This window comes from Lepisosteus platostomus, chromosome 1, assembly GCF_059453375.1.
Source record: "Lepisosteus platostomus isolate fLepPlt1 chromosome 1, fLepPlt1.hap1, whole genome shotgun sequence".
In the NCBI taxonomy this organism is placed as follows: domain Eukaryota; kingdom Metazoa; phylum Chordata; class Actinopteri; order Semionotiformes; family Lepisosteidae; genus Lepisosteus; species Lepisosteus platostomus.
Window position 1 is genome coordinate 57,468,978 of NC_142611.1, and position 15,076 is coordinate 57,484,053.

A 15,076-nucleotide genomic window follows, 5' to 3' on the forward strand; every position below is an offset into this window, starting at 1 on the left:
TAATTATGGTTCAAATAACTAGGAAAAAATAAATATTAGGAAACAAGAGATCTTCATCCCTCACAGAGCCTGTAACTAATTTGTACAATTACTATACAAATGGAATTGCTATAAATCTACTAATCTACTTTTGAACACCTTTTAGTGATCAGGTAATATTACACCAATAATCTTAAATCCCTTATTACTTACATCATGCATGGCATCTAGTAGTTTGGTCAGCTGGAAAAACCTTTGCCATGTTTGTCCAGAATTGCTGGTGGACTTTCCTACTGATCGGCGGAGTTCTTTTATGTAGTTCAACCTCATTTCCTCAAAGGCTGCTTGGTTTTTCAGACCGTCTTTGGGAACTGTGGATTTAAGAAAACAAGTTGATCAAACAAACTGCATTCTTCAGATTAACCTACTGTACTGTAGTTATTTACTTCAATATGAAAATGTCAATGCAGTAGTAAGATACTGTAACTATGTTTGGATTGTGTGGGAGCCTATATTCTTCTCTTAAATAATAAAACTGCATAAACCGGCCAAAAAGCAAAATAACAATTTAATACAGCCTTCTTCTACTGAAATATGCTATGAATTGTAAACTGAATTATTATGTAGAAAAATAAGACTAAAGGTTGTTGGGCAGTTAGAACTATTCAATTTAAAAGGATTATTTACTAACAGAATTAAATCGAGATCTCCTTTCACAGTAAAAAAAGTCAAGATATTTTTACAATTAAATGACATTGCTGCACAAAAGAGCAATCCCATCCCAAAAACATAAAAAAATATAATTACTACTCTGTTGCAACTTGGCTGTGAACTCAGGTCAGCAGCACTGAAATGACAGGCTAAATACTAGGACTTGGAGAGTTTTGTTGGTTTTCCGGGAAGGGCTGAAGATGGAGGGGACTCACCAAATACAGCCAAGGTGAAACGAGGAGTGAGGACAGTTATGGCCGACTGGGGGGGGGGGGGGGGTGATTCCAGGGCTACGATCTTGAGGTTTCTGGCTTTTTAGGATTTTCAGGGTACAGTATTTGCTAACACGTCTCATGGAACTGCACTAATTGCTGCACTACCATAGGTTGTCAAGAGTACCTTTCCACTGGTGTTTCTGAGATTAAATAGGGAAGAGTAAACTAGGTGATTACTTGGATGATTGGGTGCCTGACTGATAAGGGCATGGGCGTACTGAAACGCCCGTGCATGTTCTGAGAACCCTGGGATGAATGTGATCACTTGGGGGGAATGTTGCAATTTCCCGGGGAAACTGTGAACTGTGAGCTGCCGTCAGCCTGGGCATGACATACTGTTACGACCCCAGGTGTCTAGGGGTAAAGGGGTGTAACATTTAGGAAGCAGGTGGGTGCTGGTGAGGGACTTAGGAAGCGTGACAACAAGGGTTGGTGGAAAAAGTGATTTATTTTAAGGTGAATAAGTGACTGGTACACAATGAGACACAGTAACACACAGGGATAGGGAACTAGAGTTGCACCAAAGAAAAGAAAACAACAAATAAAATGGAACTGGCTAAGAAAGTGAGGGAAGCTGACCTAACTACAAAAGAAAACCCGAAACACACGTTCTTCTGCGTCTTCAAAAGCCCCAGTTAACCTTCACTGCCTACCCAAAACCATACAAGACAAACGGCACTCACCCGTACTAACTAGTGTTACTAATACAAAAATCAACTACATGTGCAGAATGTACCAGACAACCTAAACTAACCCTATACACAAAAGTTCACACAAATACACAAGTAAACTAGGAATACAAATAAAGGAAAATGAGAGTAGATAACAGAAACAGGGTACAAAAGAACACAGAGGTTTGCCTTACTTTGGGCAAGGTAATGGCAAAATAAACGATAAACACAAACAAACAAACAAAAGTACGAGGTAAGAACAAACCAACAAACCAACAAACCAACAAACCAACAAACCAACAAACCAACAAACCAACAAAGGCCGAGGCTATACGAAAACACACACGAACGAAGTCGAAGCACAAACCAAAAGCGAAACAAAATTAAAGCCAAGCCAAGCCAAGCAGGACCGAAGTCAAACGAAAGGCCCCTTCATTCTGAAAACCTCCAACTTATATACTAAATATGCTGCACTCTGATTGGCTGAGAAGCTGATTGATGATGACCAACGGGGGAGGGAAAACAATTAAGGTCAGGAAGTGTGGAACACAGCAACAAAACACACATGGACCACACACTGGGGCGTAACACATACCAGCAATACAAAATGGAGTTTATAACAAAAGTTAAGGAGGAAGGTTAGATCCTTATGTTGGACACTTCCACTCAAGTCTCGCATCCAGGATTTACCTACATGTATGTCTCTCACACCCCTCCCGCCACCCCATGTACACTCTTGCAGCAGCTCACTAGCTCACTGCTTATCATCTAGGCATCATTAGGGTCTAACCAAACTACTAGAATTATGGATGTGAACCATAATTGAGCTGACATTGTTTCAGGAGATATTTTGCCATGTGACAAAGCTCTTGTTTTGTTTCCTCATTCTGATACTATTTGCATCTTATTTAACTTCTTTCACCCTTACAAGTGTTCAGTTTGAACATCAAATTAGATGTTAAACCAAAGTCCAGACAACTTGTGATCCAGTGAAAATTCTATAGCACTTTGTTTAAGAGGAGTGTTGTTAAACATGGTGTTCTGGCTAAAACCATTCTTGGGCTTTCTGGTCCCCCTAAACATTTCTTAATCACTTCTCTGTCTGATTCGCTGTGTAGTGGGGCTGCCTGCGCTTGGTGGGTGTTCCACTTCAGTAGTGTATGAAAAGGTTTTCCTTCTACATGCAAAACACTTCAAAGCCCTTTAGAGTGAAAAGCACTAGGCAAATGCAGTACTTATGATTCCTTCCATTTTCATTAGCTGCTTAATCCTTCAGAGGGCGGTTGTGAGCTGAAGCTCAGCCTGACAGGCACGTACCAGACTGCAAAGCAGGGCTACATCCCATACGGTATCCCATTCATCGTATGGCACACACACACATGCATTCAGTGGCAATTTAGAGATGTCAATTAATCTGGGAAGCATGTCCTCAGACTATGGGATGTGGAAGGCAACTGGAGCACCCAGGGGAAACCTGCAAGTGCTTGGGGAAGAGCACACAAAATCCACAAAAAGGGTGTCCCTAGCAGGAATCAAACCCAGGTGCTTACACCTGGGGGGAATCTACTGTGCCCCCAAGGAATTCCTAACATTCCTAACTTAAAACAATAACATCAACACTTGACATCTACACCCTAAGTATACAGATGGCAGAATTTTAACTTTCAATATTGTTCCCAAGGAACCATAAGATGATTATTCATCATTTATTTTGTAAAGATGTTCTTCTGTGTTAAGTGAGCTTGTTGCTCTATCTTGACTTTTTTTCTGTGTAAATCTACATGCATGTGCCAACAAGCACTATACTGTAAGTCATTAGACAGTGGCTGGCACAGGAAGTGAACCAAATAGAAAGTGAACCAAATAACGTGTTGTACTTTAACAAGTAAGTCTCCAGGTACTTAAGGATATTGTCTTTAAAAAGTGTTTTAAACTTGACTTGCAATTCATTTAGCCTCAGTTACCATTATCAATTGCTGAAAATGATACTTTCCTTATTACACATTTTTGGCAGAAGAGGGTTTTAAGAAGTGTCTATTATTTTCTTTCTCTCTTCCTTTTCCTCTCAAAAGAATGTTTTTACACATGTACTGTAGGCATCTTACAGTATATGACATTTATAAAAGCTTTGTTGGATGTTAAAGGAAATTTAACATTTATCAAAGCAAGACAGAAAGAGGAGGAGGCAGATTTTCCATTCACATCACATTTCAAACATTAGTAAACCAAAGTTTTTTGGCCCACTTGAAAATACCTGACTCAAAAACACATTTTAAATGTAATTTGAGTGGAAGATAAAAGAGGAAAATATAGGATAAACTGAGGGAAGATAAGGTAGTAGAGTACAAAACACTTTGAGAAGTTAAAATGTACTGTACATATTTCAACCATTCCCTTTATTGAAAGTATTACAACAAGCCTCACACTGGCAGTAATGGATTGGACCGTATGCAAAGTGCAAATGTGTTCAAAGGTTTATAAAGGAAAAACAGTTAAATGTTGTCAACTACTGCCTTTTAGTAGATAAGCTTTCATCGTGGAATGGTAATCATTTGCCATAACTCATACAATATATGACTAACTGTAAGACAGCAGGAAATTTCTCTCTAGAGATTACTGTATGGAAAAAGAAGATTTTATGATATGCAACACAAACAGACGAGGCACTAATGAGACAAAGTGGAATAATGAAAAATATAGTAAAGACAACCCAAAATGTCTGGACTGAAAACTATCACCCCAGAGACCAGCAAACACACAGGTATGTCCACTGATGTGTCTAAAACTGAAATAGCCAATGCCTTAAAATATCACTGTAAGTGGGCAGCAAATCAAGAACAGACTGCAAAAAGAGAGCAGTTTGTCTTCCTGCAAGAGGAAACATGCTGTGGGATGAATAGCACAGGATTCCTCCAGCTGCACATTAAAAAGGTGGCAGATTGGTATTTCTTTGAGGTCTGCAGCAGTCATGAAGGCCAAGGGTGACATACACAATAATAAGTCTTCTGTCCCTGTACTATTGCTATTATAGTTTATGTTATTAATACAGAGGTGGGGTTATTTTTCATATTTGGAGCATGGTAAAATACTATACTGTAGGAAGCTTTGATTTGGAAGGGAATAAGTAATACAAAAAGATAACAATCACTTCTCTTTGCTGTAGTATATTTCCACTAATGTTAAGGTAATGGTCTTTCTCTGTCTGTCACACTAATTCATAACAGCTGAAAGACCTTCACATTAATGAGGGTGAAGTCTTCCTTATGCCACACTCCAGTACTTCCAGATAGAAAGGTCTAAGTCAATTGCTTAATTTTATGGGTTACATTGTGCAGGCCAAAGCCTGATGATAATACTGGTGACTCTAAAATATTAAAGAAAAGGTAGCCTCTCAGCTAACTTACCCTTCTTGAATCAACAAATGAGTCTGTTTAAAAACCTGTAATCTGCTGCTTCACTGCCCAAATTCAGTCTTGCCTCTTCTAATCCCCTGCCTACTAAAATAAATAACCATCACACAAGCTATTCATCATTTGTTTATTTTAAATTTAAGCAGGGCATTAACCTGGTCAATAATTATCCTTTTTTCAGTAAAGTGGTAAAATGGCTCTCTTTTATCATGTATTAGGATACAGACTGTTGATTTCTGTACCCTGCTAGTTAGGACTTGATGAAATAGACAAACACAAATGTTTGCAAGATTAGGAAATTGATTTACATTTCTTGTAAATAACTGGAGTACAGTAAATACAGGAATTTCCCTGAATTTCAAGTGTGGGTGTACTTTGCTCTAGACTTTTGGTTCGTGACAGTTAAGTTATTATAATTGTTAACACAGCTCTAAAAATAATTAAACATTTTGTTACATGATTTTAAAGCAGAAAAAAATTAAAATGATATATGAAACTAATTTGTTATTTTTATTGTTGCAGTAGATTTGAATTCATAATATGTGTCACACAAAGGAGAGGAAGAGCCTTTTTAGATCCAGGAACAATAGTAGGTGTCATGAAAGTTAATTTTGTTTTTTTATCTGCCTGGTCTTGGTTAATTTTGAAAGTAATTCTGAACTGTAGGATACCCGGTATTGCATCAAATTAGAACATAAATGCTCCAAATGCTTTTATTTGAAAGCGGTATTACATAAGGTAGATAATGCTGGAAAGTACTGTATAAGAATACTAGATACACTTTTTATACATATACTGTATATTTTTAATATTTAGTGTGAGAGCAAGTAACCTCTATGACAAGACTAGGTAAATGCTACTTTCAAGGACTATAAAATATAGAAATTTTGGGCTGCTTTGGAAAAATTCAGTAACATTTGTATTTGTCTTGTGGTACAGCTTTATAGTGTAATCTAAGAAAATGTTTATTGGACCTTAAGAGTGTATTGATGTTCCAAAAAATATAAAACTGTGAATGTGTGCTTACAGTACATACTGTAATATAGGAGAACTTAAAAAGATACCTCCCACCCTCACCTCATACAAATTATGTTGTAAGATGTAGAGTTAATACCTACATATACTCACAGATAAAATAATAAACTCAACTCCAAAAAATACTTGTATAGCTGCTGCCAACAACAAATCTTATTAATGTACCCTGAGGAGTTGCCATGACAACTACTGTGAATCCAAAAAAGCATTACACAGTAATCTTTGAGCAATGTCTGTGAATAACTGGAAACTTCTCTTATACCGGAAAAGTAGAACTTTCACAGGAAATTATTAATATGTTTATAAATAATAGAGCATTCAGCAAGACATGACCTTTCTTAGAGCAATATTTAACAGTTTACATTGTTTTTACTCTGGTTCAATGATCATCAATGCATTTCCTAACGGCTTTATCCAATTCAAGGTAATGTGGGAGCCAGACCCTTTTTCTGCAAGAAATGGGTGCAAGGTTGTCTACACTCTAAACAGGTTGCCAGGGTATCATATCACAGCGTACGCATAGACAAAAACACTTTTTTTTTCCAGAAGCCAATTAACCTACCAGTACTGTGTACCTTTGGACTGTGGAGGGCGGGAACCAAAGAAGGGGAGAACATACAGACTCCACACAGATAGCACCCCAGGATTTGAACCCAGGACCTAAGCATTTTGAAGCAACAATGCTAACCACTGCACTATTGCATCCCTGTGTTAGAATAGGTTTAAAAAGTTAGTGTAAGATTATAGAGGACTCATAATATTTATGTATAGCATGCAAATATACCTCCAATACACAACAGGTTTGACCAAAATCATCATTATCCATTTAATCAAATAACATTACAAACATAAATTAACTATATACTGTAGATGGAAGAAGCAATGCTACAAGATCAAAATAATGATGTTATACTGTACATGATTATTAAGGAATTACTCCTTAACTCTTAAAAAACCTTTAAGTACAAACAGCTACAAACAGCTACAATTATCATAACATAAAAGTCATGGAAATCTAACAGGAAATATGGCAAAGATCTGCAGTACTAATGGAGACTATGAAGACATTAATGCGAACACTATTAGTGTTAAATGTTTATTCTATAAATACCATCATACAGTACATAATTAACAATGTCTCTGAAATTGAAAAGTGAAGTAGAAAATTTCTAAAACCATTTAAAATTTCATGGAGCAAAAGAAAGTTCAGCAAATCAGGGTTGTGTTATCAGGATAGCTTGGTGGTACAGTATTTAAGTCTTTTATGGATCAAAACATCTAACAGACACAAGGTCATAAAAGAACTTATTCATCAGACACTGCTCACATTCAATAAGTGGTCAGAAGAGAAAACAGCAATTTACTGAAGATAATGACCAACTTTCTTAGTCATCTTACATAGTGAATCTGCACTCGTGTACAACAATGCTTCCAAACAGGAAGAGAGCAATCAGACTTATTTGTTTCACACATTGATCAGATGTGCTTTTTCAGATGTGGCTGTCCATTTAGTCACCTGTCCATCTAGACTTTACAACAAACACAGAAAAAGTTTTGAGAAAAAATTCATAATAAATCTGAAACATGTTATATCTTAAATTGGGCACCAGGGACTTTCTCAAATGCAGCAAATTGCAACTACCTCATATTTTTATCTACATTTTTGCTTTACCAGAATTACATTCTTAAAACCTTACCAGAAGTGTTATTTTAAAGATATTGGAGCGACAAGTTCACCCTTGCGCCTCTGCAAACTCTGCAAATGCCCTTCATAATGACAGCCCCGTTATAAATCTACAGTATATAGATTATTTAAGAGGTTAAACTATATCCAGTTTATAAAGACATACCTTTTCTGCACTTTGACAAATAACATAATGATAATCCAGAAGAGCCATCAACTGCCATGTGTTAAATTCTTAACTAACAAGTACCAGAACATATTTTTAATAATTTACATTTTTTAGAAGACAAAACATTTATTAAAAATATGAATTACGTATGAGCACCAAACACAACTTCTATAATATTGATCTTAGTTTTGACATAAAATCAGAACAGAATAAAAATAATCACATTGCTTTATAGCTCAAAATATCAAAAGAGGGGAAAGGTAATGGCTTAAATAGTCCTCTAAACCAGGCGTCTAGCTCAGGTCCCAGGTTCAATCCCAGGTAGGGGCAAGCGATGTATAGTAGCTTGCTCTAACTCCTTTCAGACAGCTCCCAGGTCCACTCAGCCTGCTTTCCAAATGTGTAATAATAATAATAATAATAATAATAATAATAATAATAATAATAATAATAATTGCTTACACTTATATAGCGCTTTTCTGGACACTCCACTCAAAGCGCTTTACAGGTAATGGGGACTCCCCCCCACCACCACCACCAAGAACCACTGCCATACAGCAATAGGGTACTAGATTCAATTCTGTCGATGCAGAGTTCATAAATTCTCTGCATTATCACATTATCACACCAGGTTCTCCGGTTTCCTCCCACTTCTGGAAGACATGATAGCTACTGTAGGTTTGTCTGGTGAATTTGAAACTGTCCTTTCCTCTTTGGACCTGTGACATACTGTACTAGCATGAACCGGGGGTTAATTCTTCTGGGGGTAATAGGCCGGCCGGAGCATGATGCTGTTCACATCACCTGCACTTCCAGTGTCGGATGGTCAAGAAAATGGTGGCCCTAGCCCCCCATTCCCCCATGAGCCTTTATGACCTGAAAAGGGACTGACCTACTGTACCTAACTACAGTAATTGGATTTATTAAAGGGCACTTTGTTTTATCACTCAGAATACAGTTAAGTTCCTTTTAGAATGTACATCTTTTGTTTAATACAGTAAGAATAACATTACCAAAAAAGAAAACCATGCATTTACAGGATGAACATGCCATTCACTTTACTAGTTCAGGTGGGTAGCTGCGTCAGCATGCGTAGGCTGCAAAGGAACAAGTAATAGGTTTATTCCATGCTGAAAAGAAGAAAGAGAACACAACGTTTCGGCCGTGGAGCCTTCTTCAGGTGTGAGAGAGACAGGGCAGTAGGCAAAGGTAAAGTAGCGGGAGAACAAAGGTTGGGAGGGAGGAGGAGTGAGAGGCGGGAGCAGGGGACAGAAAGAGAGGCCAATCAAGAGGTGTGAAGTCAGAATGGGTGCAGAGAGGTGTGAAATGAAACTTCCAATGAATGGAGAAAATTTAAAAGAACAGTAATCTGCCGTTAAGGGAAGGGAGAATGTGTGATCCTAGCTGCAGAATAATTTTAGTTTCGGTGGTCTTTCTGATGTATGAGTTCGGAAAACCGTCTTTGAGAACACAGACGGAGAGATTAGAGTGGTCGTGGCCGTCAGAGGTGAACACCCAAAAACACCAAAAACACCAAAAACACCCCCCGCATTATCAACCCGATCAGGAACTCCCGCCGTAACAACCGCATTCCTTTGGTGCTTCCTTACCACCCTAACACACTTCCTATCCCCAGGACCATTAACCAGAACTTTTCCATCCTACAGGATGATCCCTCCATTGGGGCCCTCTTTTCTGATCGCCCTATCATCTCATATCGCCGACCACCTAATCTGCATAACCTCCTTGTTCACAGCTCCCTTGACCGCCCTCAACAACCATCCACACCAGGCACTTTCCCTTGCAACAGAGCTCGCTGTATCACCTGCAAGTACACAGCCACCACCACACTCATTCAAGGCCCCTCAGGACAATTCCGGATCACCCAGACAGCATATTGTACCTCCAGCAACCTTATTTACTGTATCTCTTGCAGTAAATGCCCAGCCATCTACATTGGAGAAACAGGAAGGAGACTCGGAGACTGCTTCAGAGAACACGTCAGGGCTGTGAAGATTAAAGATCTCTCCAAGCCCATTGTTTCTCATTTCACCTCTGACGGCCACGACCACTCTAATCTCTCCGTCTGTGTTCTCAAAGACGTTTTTCCGAACTCAGAAAGACCACTGAAACCAAAATTATTCTGCAGCTAGGATCACACATTCTCCCTTCCCTTAACAACAGATTACTGTTCTTTTAAATTTTCTCCATTCATTGGAAGTTTCATTTCACACCTCTCTGCACCCATTCTGACTTCACACCTCTTGATTGGCCTCTCTTTCTGTCCCCTGCTCCCGCCTCTCACTCCTCCTCCCTCCCAACCTTTGTTCTCCCGCTACTTTACCTTTGCCTACTGCCCTGTCTCTCTCACACCTGAAGAAGGCTCCACGGCCGAAACGTTGTGTTCTCTTTCTTCTTTTTTTCAGCATGGAATAAACCTATTACTTGTTCTTATTCACTTTACTATTACATTAGTTATGGACTCTCTAGGCCTGTGGTTTGGTGTTAAGGTGGAGAAGGGACAAATGTGTGGATGCATTTATTTTTTAAATGACAAAACGCCATGAGGTCTTCCAGTTTGTATTTAGGTGATTGATACTACTGAGAATGAACATTACCTCAATTGTTTTCCAAGGTAACTGAGAAAAATACAGCATGGTGTTTGGTAAGACAGCATTCTGGGGGATTTTAAAAGTAAAAAGATCCTATGGCAAAAAATCCTGAACTCAATCATCACCTCCAGCAGCTCAGAATACTGCAAACTGGACCAGGAGGATACCAGGGAGATATACAATGGTCTCTCACAAGCTGTAATAAAGAACAATTGAAAAAATTAAGCTAATTCGAATTTAAGATAACAGTTAATCCTGAGGCATACTTTAGTTTCATTGAGAGGAATAAGTGATGTTAATGACAAGGAACACCTGAGAATTAGTCCATGAGATTTGATTTAGCAACCAAAAAAGAATGAGCTACTGCAACACTTCATATTGACTACAGTATATAGCTCACCTTGTTGTGATTAAAAGTTTGAGGATTCTCATCCACAAGAATATAAGACATATTACAAGTTTGCAGAAGCAACTCAGCCTATTTAGCTTATTTGATTGCTATTAGTTAAACGACCTGAGGATTTCATCCAGCTGTTACTTGAAAGAAGCCAAGATATTTGCTTCAACAGCGTGGCTGGGTAATGTCCTCCAGACCCCACCAGCCTTTTCTGTATTTGTTCTCTCTACAGTATCTGTATTAGATGCTATTTCTTGTAGACTCCACATGTGTGTAATTTGTGTTTTTACTACTGAATGATTAAATATGAATTAAACTGCTAAAGGACAAGCTTGGCTTCTTCTCACCAAGACTAAAGTTTATTAATAACAGTCAAACAGTCAAAATTGTTAGAATGATAGAAAATTACTGGGATCTCTGTAGAAAATGATGATTGCTCACAACACACATACAGTATATATATACAACTATTGATTGTGACTATGATGTCTAAGACTTGTGCACTTCAGCATTTCTCATATTCTATAAAAGACAGTTAAGGGGTGGCTACAAAACTTTCAGATAAAAGGCCTAAATAATGCTGATGTGAAATTGCCATGACCTGGAATACGTACTCTACAGCAATATCATAATTTTGCCATGATGAAATGCAAACAGATCAGAATTACAACTATGCAAGTTACCACTTCTATATCCCATGATTCCACAAACATAATGTATCATATCACAAAGACCTACCACCAGTTCTGAGACAGTCTGTAAGCAGTCACTTGGAGTATCTATTTGCATTTATCCCGTCCCTTCAAATTTCAACCCCCTATTTGAAGGAGTCAAGAAAAACACCAGCCCCTGGAGGTGAGCCAGATCTTGACTTGACTTATTAAACACATAAGGCCTCTTTGGAAGGACTCCAGATGTCTGCGGCTAAGGAACAGCAAAAACAAGGCAGATGTATTACGTGGTTTTGTCCACATGAAATAAGAGCTGAGTCCCTTTGATGTGCGGCAAATTAGTTTTTTTTTAACTTAGTGAGTTCCAAGCCACTGTTTTCTCTTTACTCTTTGTTTTCTTGCTTGTTGTTCTGTTTCTGAAAGCAGACCCATTCATATTTTTATGTTTTGTTATGTAGCTGTGTGACAAATCCACAAAGAGAAATTGTGACATTATAGCTGAATCATAATAAACCACTACAGGACATTGAATTTACCACTCAGAGTGTTTCATTGCAGAAAATAAGCAAGTCAATACCCACCTCTCAACAACCGAAGTCTGTAAAGGAATAAGAATGAGACTCCGCCAAGGTGAAATCACTATAGACGTTGCAAATATTTATATGGTGCTGAATTATTCAGCAGACCTGAGTAGACTAATGACTTCAAAGGTATCTAGGACAGTAGTGGAGGACAGCCTCTCTGATATTGCCACTCGATTTCATGGGGTTGAAATCGAGGTAAATAGACTTCCAATGTGGAAAACTTTCATATCAATAAGAATCAAGCTTGATAACATGAAGAACAGGAACAGAAAGAACAACTTTTGCTTTCTCAGCTGTTCGAAAGGAAGTGAAGCAGGTGACGCAATCAGGTATCACGAGAAAACATCCCCAGGATACAAGATTTAGGTGAAGATCAGAGAAACTTGGAGCTGGACAGGGAACACTGCTGCTTTGGCCTAAGAAGTGCACCATATTGAGGGAGATTTGGTATGAAGGTCTTGTTTTTCCCAGCCTTTCAAAAGTTAATAAAAAATATAAAGATACCTAACAAAAATGTTTTATATGAGCATAATATCAAGTTCGCTCTCCTTTATCCAGTTGTATTAAGGATCAAAGCTGGAGGGCAGTCCCATCATTTTGAAGGTCCTGTCTGATATATGCAATATGTTCTCTCTTCAATCAATGGATAACTAGATCCCCAACTATAGGCTTCTAGGACAACTGTCCCTCTCTGAATGTTGTATCTGAATGCACCGGGCAAGGGACTGGCATTCCATCCAGGATGTATCCTCCCTTGTACTGACTGTTTGCCATGATAGGCTCCGGCACACCCATGACCCTGTATTAGATAAAGTAATTAGAAAATGGATAGATCCTTGACTTATTTTAAAGCATCCTATTCTTTCTGATAAGAAATACTCTTTGCTTGATTGCTGGATTATTTCAGGTATTAAAAAAATGTTCAGTCAAAAGAACACTGAAAATTCTTTGAAAATGTCATGCAGAGCCTTTCATAAACATGACCTTGTTCAGTTTGGCTCGCAGCATGTTGGGAAAGTAAATCCTCTGCAAGAGATGAGTGCATTCCATACCATGTGTCAATTCTAATAAATGTTTCTACCTATCACAAAGCATTTCAAACAAGGAGAGATCTAGACTACTGTACCTCTTCTTTCTTTGGAGGCTTAATTTTAAGACTATGGACTATAAAAGGCTTACAGAGCAGTGCTGATTTCTTTGTTTTGGTTGAGAGTTTCGCTGAATCCTGATCAACCCATTAGCAACTGAAATTTTAACACGAAGTGAAAACCAGCTCCCCCTGCAGCCACGAGGTCAGGATTTTGGCTTCAGTTAAAGAAGAAAGGCTCCAAAAGAGGTTTCTCCAAACAAAGACAAGGTAAGACACCTGGAGTCTTCTGAACTTTAACATTGCATTAAATAACACGAACACAAATACAACTCATCTTGAATTGTAAATCCTATTTAATACTTGGCAATATCACAGTTACGGTAATAATACATTTCAAAATTATCATCTTTTAGAACTGCTATCAGTACTCAAACATAACTATGTCAGTTCTGATCCCTTTCCACTCACAATATAATAATTAAGTGAAAACCTTTATTTATCAAATAACATTCATGTTCACTGTGCACCTTTCTCTAAGATAGAGTGAATTTGACTACATCAAGGTATTTTAACAGAATGGCAACTGAGGTCTTACTTTAACAGCAATCTGCTGCCTTCTATGCATTAATAGGATAATGCTTACTTACTATATTTATCTAGCTATTTTAGTTCCATCACTGCAGCGAAGTATAACCCATGCAATCATGAATATACAGATACAGAGAGACTCTATATATGATATTAAAACATCATACATTTGTTATGTTCTTGTAATTGTTACGTTTTCAGCTATTGACTTTGCCTTATTCTGTTTATATTAATCACATTCACTTTTAAAAAAATGATCTGTTACTCCTTCATTTCCTTATTGTACTGACAGTTCCAAGGCTTAGGTTTTTTTCATTCCTTGCTTCACTCCTAATAAACGGCTAACACTAATCAATCCAGAAAATTGCAAAGTCATCTCTTCCATTTGCCAAATGGCAAGGGCTGTAAAAGACATTTCATAAAGCTTTGTTAAAGGTCAACTGAAAAAAAAAGTATTACATTATTTTCAAAACACAAGGGCTCACATTTTTAGCTCAATTAAATGTTCTACAAAGGTTAATTGCAAGTTAATTCCATCTATAATCAAAGCTATGTCATCTTCACCTAGAATCTTCATGCTTTGTGGTCCCAGGCTGTTACGAATCATATTTAAATTTCAACCTTAAGAAACTGTGGTTCAGACTCTTTGAATATGTTAAAGGTCACTAGCTTCCAAACAACTACAAAACATTCTCTGTTATGCTCTTTTAATTTAATTTTAACCTTCCAATTGCTCAGTCTATGTAAGACAAAATTTAAAACAAAATGAGTACATTTTTAACCAGCTATGTTTTAAAAAAGAAGAGAACAATGGGCTGCACAATATAAGTGACAGGTCACAAAGAACCACACGTCCTCTTGACAGCATTCTTCTTCAGTCCGTCTTCTGTCTGCTTGCACAGCACATCCCTAGCTCTCACTTCTCCGCTTGCCTTCACCAAGACCTAGACGCCTCTCTTACAGGCTGGTACTTTCCAGCTCAGTGCCCAGCGCCTCGTAAGGTTTTCGGTACAAAACCATGTTCAAATAATTGCAGATTCAAACGCAATGGTAGAAAGTACAGTATGGTCCAAACAGTTACAAGATAGCCTTGATCTTTAACATTTTGCAGTTAGCCTTACTCTCTGTCAAAATAAACTGCTTGCTGTAAAAACAAACACATCTTTGGATCTTATTTCATTTTGTAGGTGCTGCCTTTCT

At 37.9% G+C, this 15,076-nt stretch overlaps 1 protein-coding gene across 4 annotated transcripts in view; it reads right to left on the bottom strand.

Annotated features, from left to right (window-relative positions):
- Positions 1-15,076, bottom strand: part of nr3c2 (nuclear receptor subfamily 3, group C, member 2) — a 157,548-nt gene that overhangs the window by 12,072 nt on the left and 130,400 nt on the right. For all 4 annotated transcript variants that reach the window (XM_088633156.1, XM_088633159.1, XM_088633157.1 and 1 more), the window contains one exon: positions 193-350. In XM_088633156.1, coding sequence (XP_088489282.1) covers positions 193-350 — 158 coding nt within the window. The remainder of the gene's footprint in view (positions 1-192; positions 351-15,076) is intronic.